This window comes from Petromyzon marinus, chromosome 8 (assembly GCF_048934315.1).
Source record: "Petromyzon marinus isolate PM22_M1 ecotype Great Lakes invasive population chromosome 8, UKy_Petmar_22M1.pri1.0, whole genome shotgun sequence".
Lineage (NCBI taxonomy): Eukaryota > Metazoa > Chordata > Hyperoartia > Petromyzontiformes > Petromyzontidae > Petromyzon > Petromyzon marinus.
In genome coordinates, this window is record NC_133674.1 from 21,268,267 (window position 1) to 21,285,188 (window position 16,922).

Here is a 16,922-nt window from a genome sequence, read left to right on the forward strand (position 1 = left end):
GTTGGCGAAGGGAGCCGCAGTCGCGAGGCAAGGCGGGGTCGTGCGTCCACGACTGCTCCGCTACGTTGTGACGTAGCACGCGCGGGGCGACGTGATGGATGGACCGAGCGTGCAACACTGATGCATCTCATTATCACTGTCATTAGGCGGTGCATGTTTGGCGATGCTGATGATGGTGAAAAATGAATAATTTAGGGAATAAATCAATAAACGTCCGTTGTAATGAATGAATCGGTACTTAAACGGCAGAATTCATTACAGGCAAAAGCCAAAGTAGATTAGGCCAACGTTAGGTGGCATGAGAGCCGAGATGAACCGATGAATTAATGAATAACATAAATTAATTACTCGCGTAATGAATAGGCCCTGGCCTGCATAAATGAATAAAACAAATGGAAGTAAAAGACAAAAATTAAGGTAACGAAGATCTGTGGAGTGAAATAGGCGTGCGTGGATTGTCCCCCCCATCTCTGGAGCGATATGCAGTTTAAAAATATATTTTGTTGATACTGTAATCATCTAGACGTGTAATTAATTACTGAACTTTTTTTCCACATCACAAAAAGCAGAGCTCATTATTGTTATTATTTGTAAAGGAATTAAACTTCTCATGCGGAAAAAAGTTGTTAATTGCTTGGGAAAGTGCACACGAAGTAAATTAAACAAAAGCAAAGCAAAGCCGTGCGTGTGCGTGTCGATGTGTGCGTGTGCGTGTGGATGTGTGCGTGTGGATGTGTGCGTGTGGATGTGTGCGTGTGTGCGTGTGCGTGTGGATGTGTGCGTGCGCGTGTGGATGTGTGCGTGTGGATGTGTGCGTGTGGATGTGTGCGTGTGGATGTGTGCGTGTGCGTGTGGATGTGTGCGTGTGGATGTGTGCGTGTGGATGTGTGCGTGTGGAGGTGTGCGTGTGGATGTGTGCGTGCGCGTGTGGAGGTGTGCGTGTGTGCGTGTGGATGTGTGCGTGTGGATGTGTGCGTGCGCGTGTGGAGGTGTGCGTGTGTGCGTGTGGATGTGTGCGTGTGGATGTGTGCGTGTGGATGTGTGCATGCGCGTGCTTGCGTTTTGCGTGATTGTGCATGCGTGTAGGGAGCTGTAGTGTAGTGGTTAACACACTGAGCTACGAACCGAGTGACCCGTTTCTGATTCTCGCTCATGAACAACATCGGCGACGAATATCTGAACCATTTGTGGACCTCTCCTAGGTCGACTCAGTCTTATAATGAGTAATTGGTGCAATTGTTTAAACATTCCCACTAGGGGGACAAAGGCCGCCGAGTGTGATGCTGGTCACCCACCTCCTCATGTGCCGTGCCGGCCTTCATAAGTGCTCGCTATACGGGGGATCTTTGCCTTTGTAATTTTTTAGGGTATGCGTGTGTTCAAGTATGTGTAGGTGGGTACGTGCATGTGTGGTGTTCATGCGAGTCCGTGCGTGTATGTTCATGCGCGCGTGCAGCACCAGCGCGTGCACGGGGACGTGGCGGCGCTAAACCACTCGTTTGTGGAGGTGGTGTCTGCCGGGCCCGACTCGCCCTTCCCTCTGCGCGTCCTGCAGGGGCGCTGCCTGCAGCCCGGCCTCTACAGCAGCCATGCCGACAAGTGGCTCTCCCTCTACCCACCTGGGCAGGTGCGTGCCCTACTGTTGCTGTGTGTGTGGGCGGTGGTGTAGCGGTTAGCGCTTTGCGCTATGACCCCGGAGACCCGAGTTCGATTCCCGCTCACAGCCAACACCAGTGACAATTTCCTTTTCATCAGCTGCATAAAACTGCGTGAAAGCCCCCTGGCCTGTCGCTCCACGTGAAGCTTCAGGTTTTCTCGGCAATAGTTATGTCCTCCCTTTTCTACTCTTGTGAAACATGGACCCCTCTGAAGGAGGAATATCTGCACCGGTTTGAAACATTCCCCATTGGTGAGCTCCTCTGGCAGGTGAGGCCACATTGGCTAGGCCACGTAGCCCACATGCCGGCCACCACATGTCCAAGCAGGTTTGTTCAACTGGTTAGAGGGGACTAAACGCGACATGGGCTGGGGTAGAGATGGACTGATATGTGGTACAGGAGGATGTGAAAATGATTAGACTTGCTGATGACTGGTACCAGCGATGTCAAAATTGGCCACTATGGAGGAGGCTTGTGAAGGATGCTACGGGACAGTTGGAGGCAGTCGCCCTCCAACAACAGAGGAAGGCAGAGGAGCAACTCTCACAACGAGCAGATTGCCGGGTGGCTAAAAAACAGCAAGTTGTATGTATGTGTGTATGTTGAACTTATTTTGCACCGTTATGTAGCCAACTGCGCTAATCGGAGATGTGGGGAAAGGACAACAAACGCAACACAAAAGCAGTTCTAAAGGAATTGGTTCTCAATCCTAACTTAAAAGTGCATCCAGAGGCTTCCTAAGATCTGGAGGACGAGCGCTCCAGACGACTGCAGAAGCGCATCTGGAAGCGCGATGCAGTGACCGGCTTTGTTGGATGGCTAGCCAAAAGCTGCTGTTGGCATAGTTGGTGCATCTTCCAGTAATCTCTGTCAACTCATGGCACCTTGGTCTGTCTCGTGACCTCCTCCTGCACCGAGCCTGGCACAGCAGTCAATCCATGGCACCTGGGTTTGTCCTGTGACCTCCTGCCAGCGAGTCTTCGACACTTCACGCGGCCTCAAAGTGCACCTAGCTTGGCACAAGTGCTGTGGTAATGTCACCACCATTTAGGGGCGAATGGCAGTTGTTGTTGTTGGGGAGTGGTGTTGCAGCGGTTAGTGCGCTTTGCTAAGAACCTGGCGACCCAATTTCAGTTCCCGCTCACAGCCAACACCAGTGATGATTATCTGAAACTGTCCTGGGCCTCCCATCGGTCGAGAGAGCACCTGGTTTAGTGCGTAAACATCGCCACTGGGGAGACAAAGGCGACCAGACATACGAATGGCTACCCACCACCTCGTGTGCCGTGCCGACCTTCATCGGTGCTTACTAACAGCACTTTCCCGAAAGTATGTCAAGGATATACAGAGATCTTTGCATTGTCTGCGTGCAGACGTGCGTGAGTGTGCATGTGTGTAACGTGGGTATGTGATTTAGTGGGTGGAGGGTATTTTGATAACATAACCTGAGTTCAATTCCTAGCACTGGTTATAACATTTATTGCGAATGATATCTTAACTGGTACCAAGCCCCCCTCCCCCTGGACCACAGGCACTGACCAGCTTGGTGAGGCACTGTCAGATAAAACCCCACGACTGATATAGCATAGGGAGGCTTTCATCCAGCAGTGGATTTACAAAAAAGCAAACACATTTTGTGAATGTATTTTTGTTATCAAAATTTTATCTTTGGTCTACAAGGTTAAACGTGGATTATGTGTGTGTGTATGAGCTTCTGTTAGTCTATGTGAACACTGCGTATGCACTGACATTAGAATTGCTAACATCAGAAACACTTTACCACTGTTGGCCCCAAAACTACATTTCAACGAGGTGAGTGTTTTAGACAATTGCCGTTCTTTTCTGCTTCGATGAACACGACACAACTTGGATGTGTAGACCGTCTGGATACGACGGCGTCTCGAGACCCCGTACAAGGGTGATGAAGAGCCATTTCCTAAAATGTCAGACCTCTTAGCTTACATTCATCCGTGTGTGTGGTCGCGTTTGCCTGTGTGTATGTGCAGAACCAATTCACTACTAAGTGGTGCCCCATTGTTGATTTAACAAAAAGCCCCGAGAGACAAAGAGAGACACAGAGATGAATGCAGGGAGAGACACATTGAGAGAGATACATTTATAGAGATAGGCAACACTAAGACACAGAGACAGACAGGGACGTGGAGAGAGATAGACAGTCACAAATAGAGACAGACAGAGATCGAGAGTGAGACATGGGGAGAGACACACTTAGAGACACACAGAGAGACAGACACAGATACACCAAGAGAGACAGAGACAACACAGAGATCAATGCTGAGACAGAGACACGGAGTGAGACACACAGAAATGGGGAGACAGAGTGCAAACAATAAGAGATAGGAAAAATTATTATGAGGCTCCTAAATGATGTCCATGGGTACGGGCTGACCTGTGTGTAAGTCAGTGCAGTTATAAATAATAATGACAATGATGTTTAGTTCTATACATCAACATTCATGCAATTTGTAGCTCGCAGCGCTTTATAATTTATAATGCATGGAGGCGCGTGGAGGACGCATAGACAAGCAGGGAAGCAGCAACAAGGCGGTGAGTCGGCCCCCACAATTGCCCAAGCTCTGTGGTACTCTAAATGTGGAGATGTTGTCAGAAAATTAGTGTTTATACATCTGAGAAGCAACCGGAGCACCCTGAGAAAAGTGTCAAGTTTACGTGCTCGTATTTGCCGGTACATGCTGACCTGTGTGTGTGTCAATGCTGATATTTTTTGTTTCTGCATGCTGGGGGGGGGGGGGGAGTATATATGTACACATTGACCTATGCGTCTGCACTTACCAAAATAGATGACAGCATGTGTGAATGTGCGTATGTCCGTACGTAAATACGCGCGCCTGTGTAACGAATAAAGCTTAATGAGTGTCTCGTTTCGCTAATTACCGCAAGTGACTTCGGCCAGGAGTGGCGTGATCCAGTCCGTGCTAGGTGCTAGGAATCCCGCACGCGTGTGCGCCGCCAACCTCATTCCTCCCCATACCACCATTACACGTGGCAGAAACAAGGCCATATCAGCGATGTCAAAAGACCTGTGCTTGGACTGAACGCACCGCGCATTAAAAACTCAACCAAAAACGCGTACGGGGGTACGTGCGCGGGGTACGTGCGCGGGCCTTGGGAGTCTCCACAGGCCGTGCACGCGCGTGGTTCTTATCCCGAGCCAGGCCCCATTCATTGGTCCCCCGCTTGTAGTGATTCCAGCACGTTTCCAAAGTCGGCGTCCAAATGAGGGAATGAGAAGGCGCCCCCCCCCCCCCGTCGTGGCACGCAGCGAGAGAAGCGACATAAACCACGAAGGGTGCTGAGCCGCCTCCCGTGAGACGAGCGGCCACTCGAGGCGTTGAAACGTCGCCGCACTCGGCGCCATTAACATCCCGCTCCGGGCTCCCCGCCGTTGTGGCCGGAGCTGAGGCTCCTCCTAAGTTGTTGGTGCTCGGCTACAGGTGGAGGAGAAGGAGGCTTTTTTTTCCCTCCAGGAGATACGCCGCGCAGGTGGAATATTTGATGATTAGAGCATGCAGGCAGCTTGCGGTGCTGATGCTTGATGATGATTGAGTTAATTAAACTCAACTAATTTGTCAAATTATTATGTATATATGTTGAACTTCTTACGCACCGTACGTAACCAACCTTGCAAATCGGAGGTGGCCCTTGTTCACAACACAGAGAGCCATGGAGGTAGAGTGGATACGTTTTTGAATCGGTAGATTGCTTATGATGATGCTGCACCAGTGCTGGGTAGACTGGTTATCCAGGGAAGCTGCGTAGACTGCGCACGCCTTTCTGCTGGAGAGAGCACTGATGATGAAGCCACTGGCAGCACTTCCAGTTACTCAGTGGGCCTCTGTGTGAATCTGTAGTTCTTTGTGTGAATCTATGAGTCTCGATATGGGACTGTGCGTTTCAATGTGAGTCTTGGGGTGTGCGTGTCAGAGCACGCTAATGATGAGGTAGCCACTGCCGTCACAATTCCAATCACATCCACGTGCACGCATCAGCGCCTGAGATGGGGAAAACCCACGCCAGGGTGTGTAACCATTCTCAACCGAGAATCACAATACAACACCGGACCCATTAGACATGCTACTCGATCCAGATGGGACTGGGTACCCACTTGCCCAACTCTCAGAATCACAATGGCCCAACCGGGCCGTTTGCTCGGTCGTTTGATGAGTACGGTGGTGCTGTTGTCGTTGCAGCTGCTGATCGTCGATGGACAGCAGTTTCGGAGCAACCCGGCCGTGGTGCTCGACTCCGTGCAGCGCTTCCTGGGGCTCTCCCCGCATTTCAACTTTGCCAACGCCCTCACGTACGCCTCGCATGGAGGGCTCGTCGTGTAGCACCCATGGTGGAGCATCCATGGTGCAGCTCTTACATTAAAGAGATTCCACAGTGAATATTCTCACCGTGGAGCTCCTGCGGTGAAGCTCCGGATAAGGAGGTCTTGGTCATATTGAGCTTGATTGTGGAGTACCCATTATGGAGCTACATTGTGGAACTCTGATCTCGGAGCTCCATTGTGGAGCATCTATAATGGAGCTCTCACTGTTGTGATTCCACCATGAAACTCCCAGAGTGGGGCAGGCACCACGGAGCCCCGGGCATGGACACGTGGCTGTGTCCGATATTAGTGAGGAGCCGTCGACTATAGAAATTGGTGAAAGCTTGTATAAATATGCTAATGAGGTTGAACGGGCCATATTGATATCATTTCACTTTTATAGTAATATTTAAAATTAAACATGAGAAGTAGACTAACTTATCATGATGATGATGGCGATAATAATAATGATGAGTGTGGCACTGCACCAGAGCTCTTGAATCACAATGGCAAGGTTGCAGATTTAAATCTTGGCCAGGGGTCAATGCAACACATCATCATGATCATCATCATCCTCTTCTCCAGGGTCGACCACAAATTGAGTACCACTTTGTTTAATGTTGTCTTATTGATAACATGTCCTCGGCATAAGAATGGGAATTTTTAACCACTAGCTCTGGGTCACGGATGGAATTGAATGCCGGCACATGCTCTTTTGAGCGTGGTGAAAATCATGACTCGATTTGATGCGTTTGATAAAAAAATATAATTATGTATATGTGTGGGTTATGTAACGCTTTCCAACAATTGCGTTGTCTTTAATTAGCTTGTATGGAAGCCAACGCGTAACCATCAGAGATAAATGTGTTTGCTTGTTTGCAAATAATAATAATATTTTCTCCGCGATTTTGTCGCCAAGTTTTGGGCATTAACCGTTAGATCACTTTGACCCATTTTTTATTTGCCAAGTCAGGAATAGCAACACAACATATTGGATTATAATCTTCACGAGAATAGCTATGACCCCCGTTATTGGCAGGCAAATGGACAGAAGCACAGATGGCCTGACAGAGTTAAGGCATGGACGTTTTGAATCTTTGAACCTCTATGTGTAACTAAGATCTGCACTGTGTAACATCTGTACCGTCGCAGGATGCCCATGAAATAGAGCCTAGCGGTTCATCGGGCTCTTCCTGCTGAACTAAAACAAATCTATCTCATCAACATTCGTTGAAAAGTGTTCGTAATTAATCGTTTTGTCTTTTGTGTTGTTTTTATTTCCTCCTTCTGGGGGCTCAGGTTTGACGAGCACAAGGGGTTCTGGTGTGTCGCGGGTATGGCTGGCGTCGCGAGCGAGGGAGGTGGGAAACCCAAGTGCCTGGGCAAGAGCAAGGGTAGGAAGTACCCCGACATGGAGCCACAGGTGAGGCTATGGAGTCTCACTGACCAGGCGAAGGGGCTGGACCCAACATGAATGCTAAGTGTAATTTGTTAATTGTATGTCCATGAATATAAGGGGGTGATTACAGTTCAAGGTATGCACAGATTAATGAACTGGCTTACTGTAGCTCATGGCCCAGTGGTCTTGGGAATTTCAATTGCAATCTCTTTGCGATCCACCAACCCCATGCCTCCCAAGTGCTAGACCACATTCTTGCATGTTCACAATAAAATAGGCAAAGCCGAATCACCCCCCTCATAATCGTTACGATTTGATTCGTTATGATTGCAATGTTATTCCATAATTTATTATTTTGTTTCACACTGTGGTGCGTTTTTAGTTTTGTGTACGTATTTTGAACTTATTTCGCAGCATGCATAGCCAACATGCTAATCAGAGGTTGAAGAACCCAGGCTAGATATTTTATTTTGTCGGTACCACCTGAGGTGGCATAACTTTGATGTGACAAATAACTGAATTACGTGATAATCATCAGGTAATTCACTCGTATTAGCCGTATAAATCAATGAATTTTGAATACAACACGGCCAATTATTGTGCACGCATTTCCATCCAAGTATCACGAATGTAAACAATCGATGATAATGATTAATCAGTACATCGTTGCACTCAGTTTAGTGGCTGCGTCGAAATAAAGCGGCACAGATGCAGGCGCTTTATTTGTCGGGAGATCTGCTCCCATTGTTGGAATGCATTCTCCATTCCCTTGACAGCCATCCATACGCACCGCAGCTCCCTCCCTCCCCACAAACCCACCCCGGCCTACTGAGCGTGCGTCCTCGCGCCTACCTGCGCCAGTGTCATCTTATTAAGATATCTTAAAATTTGTTTTCTAAGTAGTGCGGTGACGATAATGACGATGCTGGTGATCTTGATAATTGTGTTAATGATTGTGTTGACAGCAGCGGCTATATTGATCGAGTGATGATGATGTTGATGATGACGATGAGGGTGATGATGGCCATGCTGGTGCTGTTGATAATTGTGGTGGTGTGGGCAGGATTGGCGGCTGTATGGCTTGAGCAATGATGATGATACTGGGGGTAGACTTGGCGGTGGTCATGGTGGTCGGTGGTGTTTGTAAATTGATGATGCTGATGATGCTGCTGCTTCTGATGCTGCTGCTGATGCTGCTGATGCTGCTGATTGCTAACAATGATGGTGGCAATGGTGGTGGCAGCAGTATTCATGCAGCGACAGTGGTAATGATGAAGATGATGGTGGTATTAGTGCTGGTGTTGAGAGCAGTGATGGTAATGGTGATGATGATTATAATGGCGCTGTCATCTCGCGTAGGCACGGGAATTCTTAGCAGAGTACTACCGGGAGCACAATGTGGAGCTGTCCAAGGTGCTGAACCGCCTCGGGCAGCCGTTGCCGCTGTGGCTTCGCGAGGAGCTTTTCACCACCCGGCCTCGCTGACAACTGCCAAGCTCCGCCATGCTGCTCCGAGGTTCCACCAACGTGTGGAGTAGTGCATTACCTTCGGGCTACCAAGATGCGTTCGATCACCGATTACCCCGCAGGATGAGCTACGATTCCTCCCATTGCTTTCTTCCCTTTTCCAGACTAACCATAGCCCTGGCTCGAATGCTTCACAAGCAAGCTGAGAGAGTACATTGTGTATGCACTTGCAATGCCGTTATGGGACTCAGAGTTGTTTTTATTTCCAGAGCCACAAGTCCCCATTCCTCCTCCTCTCTCTTCTCTCCCGAACTCCAGCATCGCTGAAGATCAACATCAGTGCGAGCCTCTTGCTGGTTAAGAAATAAAAAGGTGAAATGAATTAACACGTTCAAAAGAAGGTGATGATGCAGAAGTAAAAAAAAATGGCTTGTGTTTTCGAAAGTGCTGTCTGATTTGGTTCAGAGCCCTTAAGAAGAATGCTGCATAGCTGTACAAACTTGTTATGAAAAATCAACTACAAAAGATTTACAAGCAAGCAGCTTTAAATCAGGAGCATAAATGAGACAACGACAGTGAAATATGTGGGGTAGATTAGGTTGGTGTATGGACTTCTGTGCAAGCTGGCTATACCATTTGTAAAGTACGATGTGATTCCTTACCAAAAAATGATCTCTGAACATGTATGAAGAGCGAGGACTTGACCTGGACTCGTGCTGGAGTGATCTTCACCCTATTAAAGGTGATAAGGGTGGACTCGCTTTTCAGTGGTTCGGGGTCGTTGAGCCACTGGCATTTACCCCAAGAGTTTGGTATGCGAGGCACAAGTGGCACAAACGGACGACACAAAATTGTGGCAACCACAGCCACAATAAGGCAGCTGTTGCCTGTGAGCTGGCAGCTGTGTTACCAGTGGTGATTCTAGGAGACGGTAAACGGTGGGCACCGAATTTGGGCACCGCCTAACAAGGAGGGAGGGGACACCCATACCCAGGCCCTCACTTGCTGTAGAACTCAATGCATGGGGTGAAACGATAAGACCTCAGCTCGGGGGTCAGGCGGTGTCAGTTGTGCACCACTGATGTGTGATCTCGCAGAAGGAAGGATAGCAATGGAAAGCTGTGAGTGGCATCCGTGACATTTAGACATGATAACTTCTGTAACTTAAATTTGGGTGCCTCCCGAGCCATCCCAATGAGTTGCCTCCCATAGAATCACCACTGAGTTGTTACACTCCTGTCCGAGACGATCTCTGATCCTGTGCTCAGTAATCGTTGCCATTGCGCGGTGTGGCCGCTGATCGTTGTATGTTTACACGTGATTATACTAGCCGTGCTTGTTATTATTTATTAACCTATTTATGTTTTAACCAACTCGATTAATATTGCGAACCGAAAAAATGGAACTTGTGTGTTTTAACGTGTATACAAATTGACAGTGGCTCCGTGAAAATTCTAATCAGACGTGCGTGTGTGTACTAACAGATCCAGTCTACGCTGATAATCTTATAAACATCTGCTTGTGTTACTCGAAGCCTAAGTTTTATTAGGCCGTGTTAAACTGCAGTTCCAGTGAACATAAATTCAACTTAAAAAGCGGGGTATATGGAGCATTTAGGTCCAGAGCTATGGGATGAATGTCCTGCTTGCTGGTACCAGCAGAAAGTGCTGCTGCTTTGAATAGCGCCGCTACCACCAATAATCAGTTTCGGTATTCAAAGCATGTGATAATGAGCCGTGATAATGGGCATGACATGAACCATGTGTGGGAACAAAGGAAAACATTGGGTGGGGTTAGGGGTAGGGCAACAGATTGGTTGTGGAACTGAATTTCAGAGTTGCAGAAAATCTAACAGAGCTCTGTGAGTAATGCATGACATGACTCAGGCTTGGGCCATATTCACCGCCATCTGCAGTAAGCTTATAATGGACTCTCAGTGGATTTTGTCAGGCGAGGTGTGACGTCACATGCAGCTCTACGTCGTTAGTGTTAGGAACACTCTGGGGCAGCATGGGGAAGATACCGAGTGAGTATGATGAGACATTTCAGGGCTTTAATTTGTTCTCGTGTGAGTGGCAATCCCCTTCTGTCTTACTGTGTTTTTGTCTCTTTCAAAACCTGCACCTTTGCTACTCTGATGACATCTCGGTATGGTTATATATGTAGGCTAATATGCGTGAGTGTCTGTTTGTATGTGTATGTGTGGGGAGTGGTGGCACAGTGGTTAGCGCATTGTGTTGTAAACTTGGCCACCCAAGTTATATTCCGCTCACGACCAATAACAGTGGCGAATATCTGAACTCGTTCTGGGCCTCCTCAAATTTGACTCAGCCTTAAATGAATATATGGAGACAAAAGTGGCAGTGCGTGTTGTTGGCTACTGGCTACCACACGTGAACGCTAACAGCACTTTTTGGGGGATATTTGTATGTGTGCATATGTATGGTATGGGAAGCAGTGGCTTGCGAACTGCACTACAAATCCAGCAAACCCGAGTTCTATTGCCGGCTGCTTTTGACTTCAGTGGTGATTATCTGAATCGATCTTGGGCCACCTTTATGTTGACGCAGCCTCAAATGAGCACCTGGTGTGGTTTGTAAATATCAGCACCGGAAAAAAAAGGGTGGCTGGGTGTGGTGCTGGCTATCAGCTTTTGTCCCATACAGCCTGTATGGATGCATATGGGGGATATTTGTATGTATGGTGGGAGCAGTGAGCAGGGCTAGCATACAGGTGTGCATTGTTTTCTGCTGTTGTGAAATGTTAGAACATATTTGTGCTCGTTTTCTGGCTCCACTTTAGAAAATTATGCATTTTTGGGATCTTCAGACCATAGCTTTGGGAACTTAAACCAATCATGGCAGCCCGGACAGCAGAGCGGTGAGTTCGTGCCCTGCTCTCTGAGCCCTCTGCCTGACCCAGCAATGGCTAAATCATTAGTACACGTGTCCATCTGAGGCCAAGTCTAATCGCAGTTTTAAATACCTGCCCTTTAAGTTTAATCGTCGGTCAGCTTGTTACACAGACTCCCTGTACGTGTACAAGTATTTGTTTTTATTTCGTACAAATGTGCAAATCGGCGGCGCGCTCTGACCAAACGTTCGATGTCTTGACTCGACCAGATGGGATGGAGGTGAATTTATGGAAGCGACGTTTGCTAATCTTGGGTTTTACGTGCAAGCCTGTGTCGAGCCTCTCAGCCATTCACATTGAATGAGACGCAGATAGCCCGACGACTGTAAATGTGTGCTAATGGAAACCTCGCTTGTGTTGATTGTGATATACACTGTGTTCATGTTGGAATTAAATTACAGCTGTGCGAACAATCCTGCCAGGCTCTCGTGAAATCCGGTGCGCATCGTCCATGTGTGGGTCAATTGAGCGATGGGGTTTAATGTTGAGAGGTTTATCATTTTAACATAATCTAATGTGCTTTACAGCTGTACCAAGAATATGTATTACACCTGCTTAAAGGGAAGTGTGGCAGTGGCATTCAAATACTGGACTGCTATGTGGGAATGCAATGGCATCTACGCTGCCTGAGCAAACGTGCAGTTGGACAGAAGGTAGTTGAGTTTACTGAGCTTCTCGAGAATCACTCTGCTGCACTCAGGAAGGGAAGGAATATACCTTCAACTACGGAGGGCGCGATTTGTAAAACTTACAGTGGAGGGAAATTACCAAAACACCTCTGGAAAACCCACCATGCAAAGCAGGTGGTGACACCCAAAGCTCTATAGAGAGATTCAAGAATCCATTCCTGTACTACCATCTCCTTACCAACTTCAAGGCTACATACAATACCTGGTATTCCCAAGCAATATACTATTCAAATACTAACCAGCCTCATCGCTGGCATTGTCAGTTTTGAAAAAGCAGACCCAGGGAAATCACTCCCATCCCTCCCTATCTATCAATCGCAGCCTGGAACCAGGCATGTTGAATATCCCTGCCCGTAACGTGTGAACCCCATGATACTTCACAGCTGTAGCAGCTTCTGTGTGCTGGTGTTGTCTTGTAAATACAGCCAGAGAAGTTATATGATGCCCAGATACAAGTGCAGGGCACTGAACCATTGCAATTCATTTGTGTGGAACGTATCACAGGAGATGGAGTGTAGAGATCGGCTCGTGTGCAGGTGCAGCGCGGGGACCGTGAAGGGTGCTGGCGACTAAAGGAAGAAGTCGTCATCCAGCAGTGGATTGATCATGCCTCTGATGACGTGTTGCTGGATGGTGTTTTACCTGTGTTCATTCGTTTTATTTTATTTTATTGAGACTGTGTTAATCGTTTTCCTTTACACTTATATTTTATTTCACATATTTCTCTATTTACATCCAAACTCTCCCTTGCAAATGGAAATGTTGTTTCAATGGGCTCTCACCTAGTTATCACGTGTGTGTGTTTTTGGTCATGCGGTGCTTACTAACAGTGGGCACGGAAGTGTAGCGGTTAGCATGCTGCCTACGAACCCGGCGACCAGAGTTCAAATATAGCTCACGGCCAACAACAGTGACGATTATTTGAACCGGTCCTGGAACTCTCCTTGGTCGGCTGAGCTTCAAACGAGTGCCCGGTGTGGTGCAGTGTGGTGCTGGCCATCCGCTATTTGGGGGAGCTTTGTCATGGTCATGAGTACCGGCTCCTGGCCGTCATCCTATTTGCCCACGGTCCCACCGATTCGCGGACCGCTGTATGCGCATGTGTGTTTTTTTATTATTGTATACCACTTACGAGGTCCCGTATGTAGAGTTCATTGTTGGATACAGCCACTGCTTCCAAGGCGTCTTAGCAGTAAACAAAAAATTACATCTGCAGGGGTGCACTCCCTCTAGTGGACGCATCTTTTTAAAAGGAAAGGTCTGCACGTTCAGATTTCAATTACTCCACCACAAGCAGTCTCGTTTAGCCACGCCGGTTCCTGCAGATGCCTCAACCTGAGTCAGGGTAATTGGCCCAGCGGCAATGAAAGCCGCGACTCACTCAAGTATGAAGGGACTGCGTTGGCAGTGGTGCACTTTCACCAGTAGAAAAGAAGCACCACATGAATTATTAAGACTGCCTTTCGAGAGAAAACATGGACTCGTTAAGGGCAATGGCCCTTCGTTAGAGCAGAGAGAACGGAAACATTACCGCATCCATCCACGGGCACTTGAAAACGTTACAAAGAAATAGATTTGTAGAGGTTTGAATCAATGTACGAACATGTGTATTCATCAGTAGATACAGCATGAGTACAGTAACAAATCGGTGGGCAAAGATGTATCCAAAAATTGATGTAAAAATGTATGAATATTCAAGATCCACGGTGGATATACGTAGCGTCTAGATGCGACCCCATCTCAACATGCTCTACAGAATCAGTGGGTGTGTTTATTTTGTAGAGGGCAGGCATTCAGTCATAGGCAGATAAAAATGGGAACGTTCTTGAGCCTGGATTTGAACAAGGGCAGGGAGTCGACAGCACAGATTACTGGGGGAGGGGAGTTTCGGACACGTGGGCAGCAGAGGAAAATGAGTGGCCTACTGAGCGAAGGTTAACTCGGGGATTTTATTTAAAGCGTTGGTTGCCAGAGTGGAGAGTATGTGGAGGTGTGTAAAGTGAGATGTGAGAGAGAGGGGTAGGAGAGCGTGTGTATGGGAGTAGGCAGCAGCGAGTCCATAGGGGATGATGCAGACTTGCATCATGGTATGAGGCTGAAAACATCGACTGGGACGATGAATGCAGCATTTACTCTCATCCCGTTGCTATGCTAATCAAGTCAACTCACCCATCCGGTTTATTGTCCGATGTCACAAAAACAGGTGCTTCTGCATGTCTCTGCCGAGCACACGAGATGCACCTGCATTTTACAAGGCAACACTGGCTGAGTTGCCAGAACACTCAACTGAACGTAACCACCTGATTTGCAACGTAGTTACCTCTCCGCCTCAAAGACTTTTCTCCACGTCAATTGTCGCCCCTGCTTTACATCAGAGATCTTCCAAAAGCCTTGGCGGCGGGGGCGTTCAGTGATGAAAGAGATGAGGCAAGTGCCAGCGGCATCCTCCCCGCTCTCCCGTCAAAGCCTAATAAAGAACCCCCCCCATAATTCAATCAAGAAAGATCGCTCCTTGATTCAATCAGGACTTTGTCCTATTAAGAAGGGGCGCTCGCTTGCGCACAAGTGGGCGCGTGTTTCACATCGCAAGTGGCTCCTTTCGCGGAGGAAACGCGGTGAAAAATAACCGGATTTGGGGCTTGGCGAAGGAGTGACGGGAATTAAGCAGCAATTCAGAAGCCCGGTAATCTTTCTGCCTGTTTCGCGCTCTTACAGTTTGTGTCTGAATACCAAGTGAAAATGTGGCACGCTCTTTTGCCACAATTGACTCTCAAGGGAGCAGGCCTCCCGGCCACGTTTGACTGTCAGTGCGAATTTATCATTTCGGTAACGGTGCCTCCTCTCGCGCTCGCCGCTGTGTTTAGGGCCAGAGAAGCCGTACGTGGCCAAATCGTGGCGCATCTCAGAACGCTCGGCAGGCTTAGGCCTGGATAGTACAACGGCGGGGTAGCCAGCACGCAAACAAATCTGTTATCGGCTGCTACGGAGCGGAAACAGATTGCAGTGCAGCAACATGTCCATTATTTACTGTAATTATATTAATTCACGTCGATGCTCTCCGCCTTCACCGACCCGGACTGATCATGGTGAAATATGGTCAAATGACCCCATGACACGCACAGGCGAGCCCTCATCCAGCCGTGAACTCACGATGATGCACGGTTACAATGGACGCGCACATTGCGTCCAGCTAAGCCGGCGGTGTTTGTATATCCATCTGGACTGCTGATGAGACTCAGAACGTTGAAACCTGTCCAGAGTCTGTCTTTTGTGCACATGCTACAAGCGAACATACATTGGGAAGAGCAATAAGGTCGACAGACTAACACATGTTTTAATATTTACGTAGGGATGCAAATAATGAGGCGATGTATTCATAACACAGACAATGCCGTGTAATAATGGCTCCTTACTAACAAAATACATCACGAGCAATATCGCAATCCGTATAATCCCACGTGTTGAATATATCTTCTGGCACGCTTATTGGCTCTGGATCTGCTTTCGACAATTGCCGTCTCGTTTAAGACAGCATTCTACAAGTGCAGGCGTAATGTCGTGGCATCCGCCGTCAATGGCATTTGCTCCATGGAATGGTCATCATAATCATGATATCGCTTCCAGAGATGCTAATGATATGTGCAATGTTCGTAAATAACACTATGGTCTCAATGAAAACAAATATATAATGCCCCTTCTTCATGGCACGTAACACATAAATCACGTATGTGCTATGGAGGAGGACCATTGCCCGAAATGTCGCATATTATGTTTTTTTTATTTTAAGGACACGGTTTTATTTATGAATATGTTGAGTTGTTTTCTAACTGTGCTTGTGCACCACTGTCAACGTAGCAGCGCCAAATAGTGTCCCGAATGTTTTTGTGCGGTTTAGCTCGCACATGGCAGTAAGTGGAGCATTTGGTCCAATTCCCGTGTTTTTAATTAAAGCAGCCGTGGTGTAATGGTTAACATCATACAGTGTGCCTGCCCGGCAGACGAAACAATAGGTCAAGTTTCTCACCTCCCTACTCCCGCCTCCGTCTACCCAGCACAAGAGATGGTACAATGCCGTCAGTCGATCAGCTTGGTCACGTGGTGGAGTAATGTGTGGGTACGCCCATATCTTCCAAAGAGTCTGGTCAACGTGGAAGAGTAGGCCAAATACTCGTTATCACAAAAAAATCTCAACACATTCGTTAATGACACTGCCTTCAAAGGAAAACAAATATATATATATGAGGCCCCAATTTGGGCAATGGTCGTTCGTAGGACATGTTATTAAGAATGGTCATTGCCCGATATTATACATCGTTTTCCTTTTAAGGCAGTGTCATTGATGAATGTGTTGATTGTTGTTGCTATTTGTGTTTGAGCACCAATACCAACACAGCAGCAGCATCGCCAAATGATTGTTTAAACACTCCTCAGAGCTTGCTATC

The 16,922-nt window shown here is 47.7% G+C and overlaps 1 protein-coding gene across 2 annotated transcripts in view; it reads left to right on the forward strand.

The window, feature by feature from the left end:
- The window catches only part of LOC116940373 (bifunctional heparan sulfate N-deacetylase/N-sulfotransferase 2-like), a 204,927-nt gene extending 192,723 nt beyond the window's left edge, over positions 1–12,204 (forward strand). For both annotated transcript variants that reach the window (XM_032950151.2, XM_032950150.2), the window contains exons 15-18: positions 1,457–1,627; positions 5,891–6,000; positions 7,312–7,435; positions 8,771–12,204. In XM_032950151.2, the coding sequence (XP_032806042.1) occupies positions 1,457–1,627; positions 5,891–6,000; positions 7,312–7,435; positions 8,771–8,896 (531 nt within the window). In that variant the 3' untranslated portion in view covers positions 8,897–12,204. The remainder of the gene's footprint in view (positions 1–1,456; positions 1,628–5,890; positions 6,001–7,311; positions 7,436–8,770) is intronic.
- Positions 12,205–16,922: the final 4,718 nt, after the last annotated feature.